The sequence below is a fragment of the Oncorhynchus mykiss genome, chromosome 3 (assembly GCF_057628025.1).
Source record: "Oncorhynchus mykiss isolate SJ-2025 chromosome 3, ASM5762802v1, whole genome shotgun sequence".
Taxonomy (NCBI): Eukaryota; Metazoa; Chordata; class Actinopteri; order Salmoniformes; family Salmonidae; genus Oncorhynchus; species Oncorhynchus mykiss.
The window spans coordinates 38185431-38202336 of NC_143024.1; the positions used below are offsets into that span (position 1 = coordinate 38185431).

The 16906-nt window shown below is 44.8% G+C and overlaps 1 protein-coding gene across 1 annotated transcript; it reads right to left on the reverse strand.

Annotated features, from left to right (window-relative positions):
• Window positions 1-10279: 10279 nt before the first annotated feature.
• On the reverse strand, window positions 10280-15765 carry LOC110516341 (serine/threonine-protein kinase Nek8). The gene is made up of 5 exons (XM_021594818.3): window positions 15668-15765; window positions 12330-12475; window positions 12021-12159; window positions 11720-11827; window positions 10280-11549 (listed from the first exon to the last, which is right to left on the reverse strand). Exons 2-5 carry the CDS (start codon window positions 12473-12475, stop codon window positions 10584-10586), a joined length of 1359 nt encoding a protein of 452 aa, XP_021450493.3. The 5' UTR covers window positions 15668-15765; the 3' UTR covers window positions 10280-10583.
• Between the last annotated feature and the right edge of the window lie 1141 nt (window positions 15766-16906).

Below are 16906 nucleotides of genomic sequence, written 5' to 3' on the forward strand. Positions count from 1 at the left end.
AACTTTATTATTTAATTACTGCAGTAATGGAGCTGGTCGGTAATCACCCCTGGAGGTGATCACTGAGTACTAAACAAGTGGATTTGAGCCACAGCATTTTACAGCAAAGTCCGTCCTCCTGGATGTTCATGACAAACAACAGATGTATGGAATGGGTCACAAGGTAAAATTTTGTATGAAAGATACTTATAATTCACAGCAGACAGTATCTCATTGTGTAGAGACCAAGGTCTAGCCCTGGAGTCATCTCTCCCTGGTACCTTATAAAACAGAAACATTAACTCATGCTCTGGAATGCGGTATCTCCTGTCTGTGTTATCTCCCAGAGGCCCACTTTCAGGTCACACAGACACAATAGAGTTATAAGAACCCTCTACTCTGTTGCATAAAACAACCATTTGATGCAATAAAGGTATTATAACATAATCTTGCAATTTTGCACTCACAATGCCAAGCGTCACATCTGGAGAAAACGTGGCACTATCCCTACGGGGAAGCATGGTGGTGGCAGCATCATGCTGTGGGGATGTTTTTCAGCAGCAGGGACTGGGAGAATAGTCAGGGTCGAGGAAAAAATGAACGGAGCAAAGTACAGAGAGATTCTTGATGAAAACCTTCTCCAGAGCACTCAGAACCTCAGACTGGGGCAAAGGTTCACCTTCCAACAGGACAGCGCCCCTAAGCACACAGCCAAGACATCGCAGGAGGGGCTTCGGGACATGTCTCTGAATGTCCATGAGTGGCCCAGCCAGAGCCTGGATTTGAACACGACCGAACGTCTCTGGAGAGACCTGAAAATAGCTGTGCAGCAATGCTCTCCATCCAACCTGACAGAGCTTGAGAGGATCTACAGAATGGGAGAAACTCCCCAAATACAGGTGTGCCAAGTTTGTAGCGTCATGCCCAAGAAGGATGTAATCGCTGCCAAAGGTACTGAGTACTGAGTAAACGATCTGAATACTTATGTAAATGTGATATTTCAGGTTTTCTTTCTCATAAATGTGCAAACATTTCTAAAAACCTGTTTTTGCTTTCTCATTATGGGGTATTCTGTGTAGATTGATGAGGGAAAACAACTATTTAATCAACTTTAGTGTAAGGCTGTAACGTAACAAAATGTGGAAAAAGTCAAGGGGTCTGAATACTTTCCGAAGGCACTGCATGTCAAAGATAATAAAACAAAAACAGTACAGTAAATATTACAATGTATATACTACAGCTTGCTTTTATTATAGTATTGAAGATTTAAAAATAATAATAATGGTAAAATACTGTACAATCCAGGTGTGCAAACCTTGTGAAGCCCTCCTCCTAATGACACAGCTGTAATCGCCTCCAATGGTGCTTCTACAGAGGGGCGTGAATCATTATGTAATTGAGATATTTCTGTATTTAATTTTTAATCAATTTGCTAACATTTCTAAAAACATGTTTCTCATTCCATAATCATGGGCATTAATATGGAGCTGGTCCCCCCTTTGCTGCTTTAGCATCCTCCACTCATCTGGGAAGGCTTTCCACTAGATGTTGGAACATTGCTGCGGGGACTTGCTTCCATTCAGCCACAAGAGCATTAGTGAGGTTGGGCACTGATGTTGGGCAATTCGGCCTGGCTGGCAGTCTACATTCCAATTCATCCCAAAGGTGTTCAATGGGGTTGAGGTCAGGGCTCTGTGCGGGCCAGTCAAGTTCTTCCAAACTGATCTCGACAAACCATTTCTGTATGGAACTCGCTTTGTGTACGTGGGCATTGTCATGCTGAAACAGGAATGTGCCTTTACCAAACTGTTGCCATAAAGTTGGAAGCACAGAATCGTCCCATTATTCCTCCTCCACCAAACTGTACATTTGTCAATATGCATTGGGGCAGGTAACATTTTCTGGCATCCATCAAACCCAGATTTGTCCAAAGCTGATGCTAAGCTATAGGACGATTTCGCTAGCACAGACTGGAATATGTTCAGGGATTCATACGACAACATTGAGTAGTACACCACATCAGTCACCAGGTTCATTAATAAGTGTGTCGATGACATCATCCCTACAGTGACCGTACACAACATGTTATATTGGGACCAGTGCTTCTCTCATTGTTTTCATTCTTCAACATAACCTCATATCAATGCCTACAGTAGTGAGTGGTGGGGGTGGCTCCTGCTGCTGGACTAGAGGCCATCACATATACACACACATTAGTGGTGCGTGGGTCAGCTGTTTGTTCACCTGCACTTGCCACCAATTGCTAATAACCCATTCGCAACTACATATGATAAAGTGAAAATCTGAGGCCCGCACAAGAGGCTGACCTGCTAATATAGAAAATGCGCTGTAGGCTACAGTCAGAGACAGCCAAAGATTTTTTTGACAGGGGGCGTAGGATTATTTTTGCCTGATTTAGATATGTTTCTGCTAATAATTTCTTACATTTTGTTAGGCTATTTGTTTGTCAACTTGTCTATAATTCTATAATTAGATACATGCATCTTCTGTTCTGTCATTATGTTTTGCCCTAGAAGACTAAATAAAACGTTGGCAACAAAATAATGTCATAAATCGAAAGAATGAATTGTTCGCAGTACATCCAACCAGCCTCACAACCGCAGACCATTTCCACAAATTTCTTGTTAACAAACTATAGTTTTGGCAAGTTGGTTAGGACATCTACTTTGTGCATGACACAAGTCATTTTTCCAACAATTTGTTACAAGTAGATTATTTCACATCACAATTCCAGTGGGTCAGACGTTTACATACACTAAACTGACTGTGCCTTTATACAGCTTGGAAAATTACAGAAAATGATGTCATGGTTTTAGAAGCTTCTGATAGTCTAATTGACATCATTTGTGTCAATTGGAGGTGGATGTGGATGTATTTCAAGGCCGACCTTCAAACTCAGTGCCTCTTTGCTTGACATCATGGGAAAATCAAAAGAAATCAGCCAAGACCTCATAAAAAAATGTAGACCTCCACAAGTCTGGTTCACACTTGGGAGCAATTTCCAAATGCCTGAAGGTACCACGTTCACCTGTACAAACAATAGTAGGCAAGTATAAACACCATGGGACCACACAGTCGTCACACCGTTCAGGAAGGAGACGCGTTCTGTCTCCTAGAGATGAACGTACTTTGGTGTGAAAAGTGCAAATCAATCCCAGAACAATAGCAAAGGACCTTGTGAAGATGCTGGAGGAAACAGGTACAAAGTATCTATATCCACAGTAAAATGAGTCCTATCTCGACCTAACCTGAAAGGCCGCTCAGAAAGGAAGAAGCCACTGCCACACCATCCTGACCGTGAAACACGGGGGTGGGCGTGCTTTGCTGCAGGAGGGACTGGTGCACTTCACAAATTAGATGGCATCATGAGGAAAGACAATTATGTAGATATATTGAAGCAACATCTCAAGACATCAGTCAGGAAGTTAAAGCTTGGTCACAAATGGGTCTTCCAAATGGACAATGACCCCAAGCATACTTCCAAAGATGTAGCAAAATGGCTTAAGGACAACAAAGTCAAGGTATTGGAGTGGCCATTGGAGTGGCCAAGCCCTGACCTCAATCGTATAGAACATTTGTGGGCAGAACTGAAAAAGTGAGTGCGAGCAAGGAGGCCTACAAACCTGACTCAGTTACACCAGCTCTGTCAGAAGGAATATTATTGTGGGAAGCTTGTGGAAGGCTACCTGAAACATTTGACCGAAATTATTCGGACATTTCACATTCTTAAAATAAAGTGGGGATCCTAACTGACCTAAGACAGGGAATTTTTACTAGGATTACATTTCAGGAATTGTGAAAAACGGAGTTTAAATGTATTTGTCTAAGGTGTATGTAAACTTCCGACTTCAACTGTATATATCCCACTTAGGACACTCCTCCTTCTCTCCAATCCTTACATCGTATGGTTTAACAGGAAAAGAGTAACAAGTTACCAAACCCTTATTACTCCCTTCAGGGGACCTGTCCTCACCTCCTGACCTCAACCCCTCCTTCACCTAATCCACAGATGTCCATCTGTCTCTCCTGTATCAACACGTTGCTCTCCTCTTGTCCAACCAACATATTCCACAGCTATCTGTCTTTCTACAGAGTCCCAGTCTCTTTCACTCCTTAATATACTATGCGTCTGATCTATCATGTCTAATATCTCAATGTTCAAAATTTCAAATCCAACACAGGCAACATCCGCACTGAGCTAAAGGATAGAGTAGCAGCTTTCAAAGAGCTGAAACACTAATCCGGACGCTTATGAGAAATCATCAAAGCATCAGTACAGAACTAAGATCGAATCCTACTAGACAGACTCTGACACTTGTAGGATGTGGCAGGGCTTGCAAACTATCACAAATTACAAAGGGAAACCCAGCTAAGAGCTGCCCAGTGACACAAGCCTACCAGACAAGCTAAATTCCTTCCATTCTCGCTTTGAGGCAAGCAACACTGAACCATGCGTGAGTGCACTAGTTGTTCTGGATGATTGTGTGATCACGCTCTCCGTAGCCAATGTGAGTAAGACCTCTACCCAGGTTAACATCTACAAGGCCGCAGGGAATACCAGGATGCGTACTCAGAGCATGAGCTGACCAGAGCTGACCAGTGTCTTCACTGATCAGCTAATGAACGTATCCTCTGCAGCAGAGGTAACTCTGAGGCTTCCATTCCTGTGGCAGTCCTCATGAGAGCCAGTTTTATCATAGCACTTGATGGTTTTTGCGACTGCACTTGAATAAACTTTCAAATGTTCAGTATTCACTGACCTTTATGTCTTAAAGTAATGATGGACTGTTGGTTCTCTTTGTTTATTTGAGCTGTTCTTGCCATAATTTAAATGTATTCCAGGTGACTACCTCATGAAGCTGGTTGAGAGAATGCCAAGAGTGTGCAAAGCTGTCATCAAGGCAAAGGGTGACTATTTGAAGAATCTCAAATATAAAAATATATTTTGATTTGTTTAACACTTTTATGGATACTACATGATTCCATATGTGTTATTTCATAGTCCTGGAATTAGTAGGTGTGTCCAAACTTTTGACTGGTACTGTACTTAGTAGCCTCAACAGCACTCTCTGGGGTAGCACCATGGTGTAGCCGGAGGATAGCTAGTTTCCGTTGTCCTCTGACTTCAATACAAAACTTAGGAGGCTCCTGGTTTTTACCCCCTTCAAAAGATTTACACAGTAATTATGACAACTTCCGGAGGACGTTCTCCAACCTATCAGAGCTCTTGCAGCATAAACTGACATGTCCACCCAAACAAAGGATCAGAGAATGAATATGGTACTGAAAACATAAGCTACAGCTAGCTAGCACTGCAGTGCATAAAATGTGGTGAGTAGTTGACTCAGAGACAACAGGTGAAAAGTTAACAAAATTATTTGAATGAAGGAAAAGCAAGAGCGAGAGAGAGAGAGCTATGTTTCGTAGTATATTTTTTTCTCACTTTCACTCTCTTAGCTAGTGAATACAGCTAGCTAGTTTAGCCTACTCAAACACTAGTGTTTGAGAGGAATGCTATGTTAGCTAGCTGGCTATGGCTAAACTGTGTGCACCTACTGTCATGTTCTGACCATAGTTATTTTGTGTTTTCTTTGTTTTAGTGTTGGTCAGGACGTGATCTGAGTGGGCATTCTATGTTGTATGTCTAGTTTGTCTATTTCTATGTTTGGCCTGATATGGTTCTCAATCAGAGGCTGGTGTTAGTCATTGTCTCCGATTGGGAACCATATTTAGGTAGCCTGTTTTGTGTTGGGTTTTGTGGGTGATTGTTTCCGTGTCTATGTTAGTTGCTGGTGTCAGCACAGTTCTCATTATAGCTACATGGTACTGTTTCGGTTTTGTTCACGTTTATTGTTTTTGTATTTTAGTGTTCAGTTTATGTCTTTCAAATAAACAATATGGACACTTACCACGCTGCGCATTGGTCCTCCGATCCTTCTCGCTACTCCTCCTCAGAAGAGGAGGACGAAAACCCTTACAGAATCACCCACCAACCAAGGACCAAGCGGCATAGTAAACAGCAGCAGCAACAGCGGCCGAAGACACAAGACTCCTGGGCGTGGGAGGAAATCCTCGACGGGAGAGGACCCTGGGCAAAGCCAGGGGAGTGTCGCCGCCCCAAGGTGCAGCAGGAATAGCCCCTAGTTTATGTGTCGGGGGGGCTAGGGTCAGTTTGTTATATCTGGAGTACTTCTCCTGTCCTATTCGGTGTCCTGTGTGAATCTAAGTGTGCGTTCTCTAATTCTCTCCTTCTCTCTTTCTTTCTCTCTCTTGGAGGACCTGAGCCCTAGGACCATGCCCCAGGACTACCTGACATGATGACTCCTTGCTGTCCCCAGTCCACCTGGCCGTGCTGCTGCTCCAGTTTCAACTGACCTGAGCCCTAGGACCATGCCCCAGGACTACTTGACATGATGACTCCTTGCTGTCCCCAGTCCACCTGACCGTGCTGCTGCTCCAGTTTCAACTGTTCTGCCTTATTATTATTCGACCATGCTGGTCATTTATGAACATTTGAACATCTTGGCCATGTTCTGTTATAATCTCCACCCGGCACAGCCAGAAGAGGACTGGCCACCCCACATAGCCTGGTTCCTCTCTAGGTTTCTTCCTAGGTTTTGGCCTTTCTAGGGAGTTTTTCCTAGCCACCGTGCTTCTACACCTGCATTGCTTGCTGTTTGGGGTTTTAGGCTGGGTTTCTGTACAGCACTTTGAGATATCAGCTGATGTACGAAGGGCTATATAAATACATTTGATTTGATTTGATTTGAGAAGGAGCAGCAGCAGCAACAGCAGCAGCGGCGGCAGCAGCAGCAGGTGAGGCAACAGAAGCAGAAGAAGCAGCAGCAGCAGCAGCAGAAGAGGCAGCAGCAACAGCAGCAGAAGAAGCAGCAGCAGCGGCAGCAGCAGCAGAAGAAGCAGCAGCAGCAACAGCAGCAGCAGCGGCAGCAGCAGCAGGAGGAGAAGCAATGGCAGCAGAAGAGGTAGCAGCAGCAGCAGCAGAAATGTCAGGATTCCTGGACATGGGATGATGTTTTGGATGGCAATGGTTGCTACACATGGGAGGAGATCCTGGCTGGTAGGGATCGCCTACCATGGGAACAGGTGGAGGCATTGAGGAGAGCAGAGGCAGCCGGAGAGAGGAGCCAACGATACGAGGGAACGCGACTGGCAAGGAAGCCCGAGAGGCAGCCCCAAAAATATCTTGGGGGGGGGCACTTGGAGCTGTCGGCGAAGCTGAGGGGTGAGTCTGAGAGGGTCGAGGAGTTATTGGACAGATTGGAGGAGAGTGAACGGATGGGAGATGATGAGACATTTGAGGAGTTGTTGATGGAATTGGAGGAGAGTGAAGAGAGAGAGCTGTTGGTTTGGCATAGTATGCACGGCATTCGCCATGAGGAGCGTGTTAGCTGTCCGATGCCACCTGTTTCATTTCCTCGTACTCAGCCTGAAACTTGTGTTAGAGTTCCGGAAGATTTGATGCTATACACACCAGGTCTCCAGTACACCTTCACAACCCGGTGTGTCCTGTTCCTGCTCCTCACACCCACCCTGAGGTGCGTGTCCCCAGCCCGGTACCACCAGTGCCGGCACCGCACACCAGGCTGTCTCTTCGTCCTTTGGCTACAGGTGCTCCCGCCTGTCCAGCGCTGCTAGAGCCTTCCTACTCTCCAGAGCTGCCGGAGTCTCCCGCCTGTACGGCGCTGCCAGAGTCTCCCGCCAGTCCAGAGGCGCCAGAGCCTCCGCCCCTCAGTCCAGAGGCGCCAGAGCCTCCGCCCCTCAGTCCAGAGGCGCCAGAGCCTCCGCCCCTCAGTCCAGTGGCGCCAGAGCCTCCGCCCCTCAGTCCAGAGGCGTCAGAGCCTCTCAGTCCAGAGGCGCCAGAGCCCCTCAGTCCAGAGCCGCCAGAGCCTCCGCCCCTCAGTCCAGAGGCGCCAGAGCCTCCGCCCCTCAGTCCAGAGGCGTCAGAGCCTCTCAGTCCAGAGGCGCCAGAGCCTCCCGCCTGTCCAGAGCTGTTAGAGTCTCCCGCCTGTCCAGAGCTGCTAGTCTCCCACCTGTCCAGAGCTGCTAGAGTCTCCCGCCTGTCCAGAGCTGCTAGTCTGCCGCCTGTCCAGAGGTGCTAGAGTCTCCCGCCTGTCCAGAGCCGCTAGAGTGTCCCGCCTGTCCAGAGCCACTAGAGTCTCCCACCTGTCCAGAGCCGCTAGAGTCTCCCACTTGTCCAGAGCCACCAGTCTGCAAGGAGCCGCCAGAGCCGCCAGTCTGCAAGGAGCCGCCAGAGCTGCCAGTCAGCCGGGAGCCGCCAGTCAGCCAGGAGCCGCCAGTCAGCCAGAAGCCGCCAGAGCCGCCAGTCAGCCAGGAGCCGCCAGTCAGCCAGGAGCCGCCAGAGCCACCAGTCAGCCAGGATCTGCCAGAGCCGCCAGTCAGCCAGGATCCGCCAGAGCCGCCAGCCAGCCAGGATCCGCCAGAGCCGCCAGCCAGCCAGGATCCGCCAGAGCCGCCAGCCAGCCAGGATCCGCCAGAGCCGCCAGTCAGCCAGGATCCGCCAGAGCCGCCAGTCAGCCAGGATCCACCAGAGCCGCCATTCAGCCAGGATCCGCCAGAGCCGTCAGTCAGCCAGAAGCTGCCAGAGCCATCAACCAGCCTGAGCTATCTCTCGGTCCTGAGCTACCTCTCGGTCCTGAGCTACCTCTCGGTCCTGAGCTACCTCTCGGTCCTGAGCTACCTCTCGGTCCTGAGCTACCTCTCGGTCCTGAGCTACCCCTCGGTCCTGAGCTACCCCTCAGTCTTGAGCTGCCCCTCAGTCTTGAGCTACCCCTTAGTCTGGAGCTGCCCCTCAGTCCGGAGGAGTTTTTTTTTGTCCAGTAGGGCCCTTTAGTAGGGTTGCCAATCCTAGGTCGGTGGCGAGGGTCGCCGTTCCTAGGAGGAGACTAAAGCGGACAAAGACTATGGTGGAGTGGGGTCCACGTCCTGCGCCAGAGCCGCCACCGCGGACAGATGCCCACCCAGACCCTCCCCTATAGGTTCAGGTTTTGCAGCCGGAGTCCGCATTCTTTGTTTTAGTGTTGGTCAGGACGTGATCTGAGTGGGCATTCTATGTTGTATGTCTAGTTTGTCTATTTCTATGTTTGGTCTGATATGGTTCTCAATCAGAGGCAGGTGTTAGTCATTGTCTCTGATTGAGAACCATGTTTTGGTTGTTTTGTGTTGGTTTTTGTGGGTGATTGTTTCCGTGTTTATGTTAGTTGCTGGTGTCAGCACAGTTCTCATTATAGCTACACGGTATTGTTTCGGTTTTGTTCACGTTTACTGTTTTTGTAGTTTAGTGTTCAGTTTGTCTTTCAAATAAACAATATGGACACTTACCACGCTGCGCATTGGTCCTCCGATCCTTCTCGCTACTCCTCAGAAGAGGAGGATGAAAACCCTTACACCTACATTGTAAACTTTTTTCATAGGCTAGGTTGTAGCAACCTCATGATGGCTATAGGGAATTTTTCAGTATCATGTAGTAGCCTAAACCTATCGATGTTACATTGAGCTGGGTGAATGGAATATGAATGACAGTCATTCAATATGCTGTAATAGAAATAAAAATGTCTTCCCTGATCTAAAATGATATGATATGCACCATGTACCTTTTAAAAGTTCATGCAGCGGCTTATCAAATCATGATACTGTATTATCATGTCTGTATGTGTGCTCTTTAGTTTGCTTCAGTTGATGTGTAACTAGACTTTCACTTCATTGTGATGTGGATATACTTTCCAGGTCGACTGCTCCAGCTCCCCGCAGTGCACTGAAAATGTAACAAGGTCAAGGACAATGTGATACTGGATTTCTGATTTAGTTTCTCCTCTCTCAATGAAGTCTGCACAGTCCAGATTGGCCTTAATGATTAATACAAAAAAATGATTACTCAAACACCTGTGTTGAAGTTCCTTCTGATGGGATGAAGTGGATGAACTGTGAGTGGGATACCATGTCTGTAGCTGAACACAGCTCTGGTTGACAAAGTCTTGAAGAGAGGCCATTTTGTACACTTTGTTGTTGTAAAGAGGATATAACACAGCATCTATTTGTGAAAAATGACTAAGTCCTAAGTGTAAGCTAAATGTAAGATATTCTTGTCTTAGATGATACAGTCAAATGTATATCAAGCTAAAGATACAACTGATTTGCAAGTGGGATGAGATTTCAAAAACATTCACAGATAGTTATTGTAGCAATACTGTAAAGTGATATAGTCCTTCAAACATCATTCATGAATCCTTACTCAGCCTTAGGTTTCCTTCTTAACAGTGCAATACAACTTTTATTGTTGTTGAGATATATATTTATATTCATACAGTATATACACATTTAGCCTACCGTAGTAAGAAAATGTGTAAATGTATTGTTACATAGTATAGTTTCACTGGACATTAGAATTATTCCATTAGTTTATCCCCTGTCCCAAATACAGTCTTTCACCTTTTTCAGAAACATGTCAGACTTTTACATTGAAGGACGGAAGGGGAGTGGCCCGCACTCTGAAGAAGCACAGTCAAATCAACTCCCAACTACTTCACAATCTTTCAATAACCTTCTTACGTCTTGTTGTTAAACATCACATCCTCAAACTTGACTATCCTCCCTCCTTCAGTCTCTACCTCCTTTTGCTCCCAAGTCTCCACTTCCCCATTCCTTTGCTCATAACGGCGGATTCGCACCTTGCCTGTCGTGGGGAGTGGGCATGGGAGACCCCTCGACGCCTCTTTGTAGAGAAGCTGTTTCATGACATCTTGACTGGGTTGAGTTGTGCCTGATGGAAACAGAGCATTACCCTTGTCTACCTTTGAAAGGGGAGATGGTGAGTTCTTGACCTCAGTCTTTGGCAAGGCTGCCCGCTCCCATCTTGATAGGGAAAGTGACTGCTGTGCGGGTTGTGGTCTCAGTGCTGTCTTGACCTCAAACTTCAACTCAGTCTTTGGCAAGGCTGTATGCTCCCATCTCGATGGAGAAGGCGCTTGCACAGGAGCTGGCACTACTGTCTTGACCTCAGGCATTGGTAAAGCACTGCGCTCAAATCTCGATGGAGATGGTGAACGCTGTACAGGAGCTTGAGGACGTGGCAATGCATTTTTTACCTGAGTGTGAGGAAAGGGTGTCAGAAGATGTCCTCTTTTCTGCCTCCCAGTGTTGCCGCCACCGCCATCTACCCCTGCCCTTTGTATCTCCGGCATGATTCCAGCCATGGTGGCTCGCATTGTGGGGTCTCTCTGCACCATCCTACAGACAGCGTTACAGTACTGCTGGCCTTGGAGACTGAGGGTCTCCTGGATCTTAGTTGGACAGACGCTGGGGGTGTGCAGCCTGACTCTGGCACAGAGTTCGGCAATGATTTTACCCATAGCCCACACGTCCGAGCGCTGATCTCGCTGGCCCCGCCTCTGCAGGACCTCAGGGGGAGAGTAGGCCTCGTTGCCCGTATCCATAGCAGAATTTAGGCCATTGCAGAAGAATTTGGCCAGTCCCATATCAATGATCACAGCTCTGTGCGTGTCATGCTCTACCTGGAAGAGATCATTTGAGAGGGGTTGAGAAATATTGTTTTATTTCTAGTCTATTCATTTACAGTGATAATGTGATAGTGATAAACAACAGATGAACAACTGCTTCTAAAGTCTTGCATCATTAAAGAAGAACATCAGAATAACAAAAACAACTTTATTGCCTTTCTCACCATGATGTTGTCAGGCTTGAGGTCCTGATGGACAATATCTTTGCTGTGTAGATAAAGTAGTCCTTCACACATGCCTGTGATGATGGTGGCCTTTATAGATGGAGTCAACTGTGGGGGAAGAAAGGCTTTGATTATCAACTGATGAGCTAACTTGCACATAGAAATGTTTTAATAATGTTGGGAAGGCCCCCCTGAAAATCCTGTAGGGCTAGATACTTCTTTATCAGATATTTGCTATGTGAACTTTCATCAACACCGTCGTATGCATGTTTGGTGGGAGCGGTGGGATCCATAGGCCTACCTGGATTTGAGATTTTTGTGATTTGAAGATGGTTGTCTCCAGTTCTTCTCCAAAGATGAACTCCATGGGGATGATCCACTTAGAGTCCTTGAGTGTTGGATTACCCAGAAGCTTCACTATGTTAGGATGAATTGCCTTACTGGAGTCCCAGGTCACAGAGAGAGTGTGAAATACAATGGGGAGAAATGGTTATGAGGGCACAACTAAGCACTTCTGTAGTGACCATCATCAGCACCCTCATCAACACCATCTCTGATAACATCACCATTTAGCAACATACCATGATAGCACATTGTCTGTCACACTCACTTGTATACTTGACACTCTCTCTCCAGGTCTCTCCTATTGATTAAGTGTTGTGGCACCTTCTTGATTGCAGCCCAGGTGTCATTGTACTTCTCCCTGTAGATCTTCCCAAAGCAGCCAGCAGCAAGAGTGCTGGTGGAATACGCCATCTAGGGGGTTTGGTGGGGAGTGGGCAGTGGGGTCAAGGTCCAATAGAAATGACTAAAGCAGTGGTTCTCAATCCTGGTCCTGGGGACCCAAAGGAGTGCACATTTTGGGTTTTGCCCTAACACTACACACCTGATTCAAATCATCAAAGCCTTTTGATGAGTTAATAATTTGATTCAGCTGTGTAGGGATAGGGAAAAAACAAAAATGTGCACTCCTTTGGGTCCCCAGGACCAGGATTGAGAACCAGTGGACTAAAGCATTCACCTCTGCATAACATGTGTTATAGTACTATTGTTACGGTAAGTACCAGCATGTACACCCTACAGTTACTTCTCTCAAAGTTACAAAGAGAGAATTCCAAACAGAAGACGATAATGAAGTGGGTGAGAAGGGTGTGTCTGTTGACTACAAACTAAAGAAAACAGTGCTGCAACTGTAGAACAAAGGAATTCTACCGACAGTTTCTCACATAGTAAGGCGGAAATTCTGATGAAAATCTAAACTGGTATTCTAATCCATTCCAACCATCTCTAACTGAGGCATTCCCAAATCCCTGATAGCAATGTAGCCTATTTATGCCAGCACAGTCAAAGGTTGTCAAACTCTACACAGAAACATAAAAGTCACATGCTGTGTTATGACATTCATTGTCATATACAGTACCAGTCAAAAGTTTGAACACACCTACTTATTCAAGGGTTTCTTTGTTGTTAATATTTTCTACATTGTAGAATAATAGTGAAGACATCAAAACTATGAAATAACACTAATGGAATCATGTAGTAACCTTAAAAAGTGTTTAAAAAAATCTAAATATATTGCCTCGATGACAACTTTGCATTCTCTTTCCTGCCTTGCTAGAGCTGCCTCGATCAAATGTAAATGCTGATATTGTGAAGTGAAACGTCTAGGAGCAACAATGGCTCCGCCACAAAGTGGTAGGCCACACAAGCTCACAGAACGGGACCCGCCGAGTGCTGAAGTGGGTAGCACGTAAAAAATTGTCTGTCCTCGGTTGCAACACTCACTACCTGGTTCCAAACTTCCTTTGGAAGCAACGTCAGCACAAGAACTGTTCGTCGGAAGCTTCATGAAATGGGTTTCCATGGGCCAAGCAGCCACACAGAAGCCTCGCCACCATTGAATAATAAACTCTGGGGCTGTTTTTCATGGTTCTAGTCCCCTTAGTTCCAGTGAAGGGAAATCTTAACACTTCCGCATACAATGACATTCTAGACAATTCTGTGCTTCCAACTTTGTTTCAACCGTTTGGGGAAGGTCCTTTCTTGTTTCAGCAAGACAATGCCCAAGCGCACAAAGCGAGGTCCATACATAAATGATTTGTCAAGAAGGGTGTGAACTGGCCTGCACAGAGCCTTGATCTCAACCCCATGAAACACCTTTGGATGAATTAGAACGCCAACAGCGAGCCAGGCCTAACTAATGCTCGTGGCTGAATGGAAGTCCCCTCAGAAATGTTCCAACATCTAGTGGAAAGCCTTTCCAGAAGAGAGGAGGCTGTTACAGCAGCAAAAGGGGGACCAACTCCATGATAATGCCTATGATTTTGGAATGAGATGTTCGACAAGCAGGTGTCCACATACTTTTGGTCATGTAGTGTATATATACACAGTCCCTTCAGGGCCTACACACAATCCTGACATAATGTTTTTAGAAATGCTTTTGATCATGTTGTGTACCTTTCAGAGACCATTTGTGGCCTGCCATCATATATAATGTGGCCCTTACTTCTGTTTCCAACACTGCAATGATTTTAAAAGATTTGATGTTGGGAATGACAACACATTACAGTAATATATTCAGAGCGTATGCTATTCAAACAAAGATGGAATTGTTAAACTTTGAGCATGTAAGTACGCAGAATATGAAAATGCCATTTCTTCCCATTAATATTTCTTGACATTGGCTTTACAGAAATGGCCACATTTGGCAAATTAAGTTGACACCTCTAGAATGGAGCAACAACTTTTGCAATCCTCTTTACATTACATCTATTTCATTCAGTGGAGGCTACTGAGGGGAAGACGGCTCATAATAATGGCTTGAACAAAGTGATTGTAATGGCATCAAATCATGTGTTTGATGTACTTGATACCATTCTCCCATTCGGCTCCAGCCATCACCACAAGCCCGTCCTCCCCAATTAAAGTGCAACCAACCTCCTGGGATTTCATTGGATACTGATATAACACGCAAAATCTCATTTGTTATATTTTACAAAAGCAAACTTCATGATTGTTATACATGGGAAGTTAATCAAATGCAGTTAATATAATCTTAAAGGCAGTGTAGCACCTATTTCTAAATGCCAGAAACGCAAATATAAAGAGTAATTTAGAGCACCCCCAAAACAACATTCCCAAATGTCAAATCAATTGTTCTAATATTGTAATGCTGTTCTAAAAGTTGTGTTTGAGGTTTTCTCCAAATCAGCTCCAACTTTGGAAACAATCCCACAACACCCTGTGGTCAACGTCACACGGTGAATAAAACACTTATAAAAAGTGCAATACAGTTGTATTTTAAAACAAGAAAACTGTGCCGTCTGGTTTGTTTAATATAAGGAATGTGAAAAGGTGTATACTTTCACTTTTGATACTTAAGTATATTTAAAACCAAATACATTTATACTTTTACTCAAGTAGTATTTCACTGGGTGACTTTCACTTTTACTTGAGTCCTTTTCTATTAAAGTATCTTTACTTTTACACAGGTACGATGATCGGGTATTTTTTCCACCACTGGTTTTTCCACATGTTATTGCTGAAATAGGATTGTGATGATATGAAGATAGTAATTGTTTCAATATGTTGTGAATAGTGTACAAAAATCCTCACAGACGTTTTCCATAACTAAGTGAAGTGATGTGGAGTTAAGTGCCACTTGGTGCGCAACAGCTTACCATGTAAAGTAGGCTACAGGCAATATGTTCCTCTACTGTATGAGTCATAAAAATGACAATATTGTGCTCAGGGCATTCCAGCAGTCTCACTGGTTTTTATATGCGAGTTGCATAAATTGTAAAATTGTAAACTAACAAATAATTTTGTCAAGTTAGAACCCATTGATATTAGTTACATTAATATACAGAACCAACTACATAAATGTCAGATAAGGTCCATTATCTGCTACCTGGACATTAAGGTCAAATCTAATTAAATTATCCTTACCTCTTGTCAGTTTACTTCAGGTATGGCTGCTGTCCTGCTGTGTCAGGTGTAAACATAAAATAACACAGCTGTGTGTCTTTTTACCTCTTGCATGTCCCACCCCTAAAGTAGTCACACCCCTTTCTCTGGATATGACAGAGAATGTGGTCGGTCTGTCATACACAGAAAGTGTGCGAGGCGCATGTGCATACTATTGTTGCATAACATTTGTTAGGGTAAGTAGTGGTAAGTATACACTACAGAGTCAATTCTCTCAAAGTCACAAAGACAAAGAGAGAATTCCAAAGAAAATATGACAATGAAGTGGGTGAGAAGGGTGTGTCTGTTGACTACAAACTAAAGGAAACAGTGTTGCAACTGTAGAACAGAGGAATTCTACAGACAGTTGCTCACCTGGTAAGGTGGAAATTCTGTAGAAAATGTAGCCTGATATTCTAATCCATTCAAAACCAACCAACCAACCATCTCTAACTGAAGCATTCCCAGATTGCACAGTACACTATTTATGTCAGCACAGTCAAATGTTGTCAAACTCTACACAGGCACAAAAAGACAAGAAGAGGTATTTGGAGTGGGCTTCGAGGCAGACTCTTTTTTTCTACTGTGTTATTGACTTGTTCATTGTTTACTCCATGTGTAACTCTGTGTTGTCTGTTCACACTGCTATGCTTTATCTTGGCCAGGTCGCAGTTGCAAATGAGAACTTGTTCTCAACTAGCCTATCTGGTTAAATAAAGGTGAAATAAAAAAATAAAAAATAAAAGACTCAGGAGACATGGACACCATCCATCGCTTCAGAATATATTACTTGCTAATGTTCAGTCCCTGGACAATAAAGTATATGAGCTCAGGGTGAGGATCTCCTTCCAGAGAGACATCAAGTACTTGTAACATACTCTGTTTCATGGAATCATAGCTCTCTCCAGATATACTGTCCCGGTCCATACAGCCAGCTAGGTTCTCAGTACATTGCGCAGACAGGAATAAAGAATTCTCCGGAAAGAAGGCAGTGGTGTATGTTTCATAATTAACTACTCATGGTGTGATTGTGATAACGTACAGTAACTCAAGTCCTTACCTAGAACACCTCACAATCAAATGTAGACCGTATTACCTCCCAAGAGAATTCTCTTCGGTTATAGTCACAGCCGTGTATATTCCCCCTCAAGCCGATACCACGACGGCCCTCAAGGAACTACATTGGACTTTGTGAAAACTGGAAACCACATATCCTGAGGC

Coding starts and splice junctions, on each gene's coding strand:
- LOC110516341 (XM_021594818.3), bottom strand. CDS start 12,475: ATGGCGTATTCCACCAGCACTCTTGCTGCTGGCTGCTTTGGGAAGATC. Junction 12,160..12,329: donor AGAGAGTGTCAAGTATACAA/GTGAGTGTGACA, acceptor CTGGGACTCCAG/TAAGGCAATTCATCCTAACA. Junction 11,550..11,719: donor TCAAGCCTGACAACATCATG/GTGAGAAAGGCA, acceptor GATCTCTTCCAG/GTAGAGCATGACACGCACAG.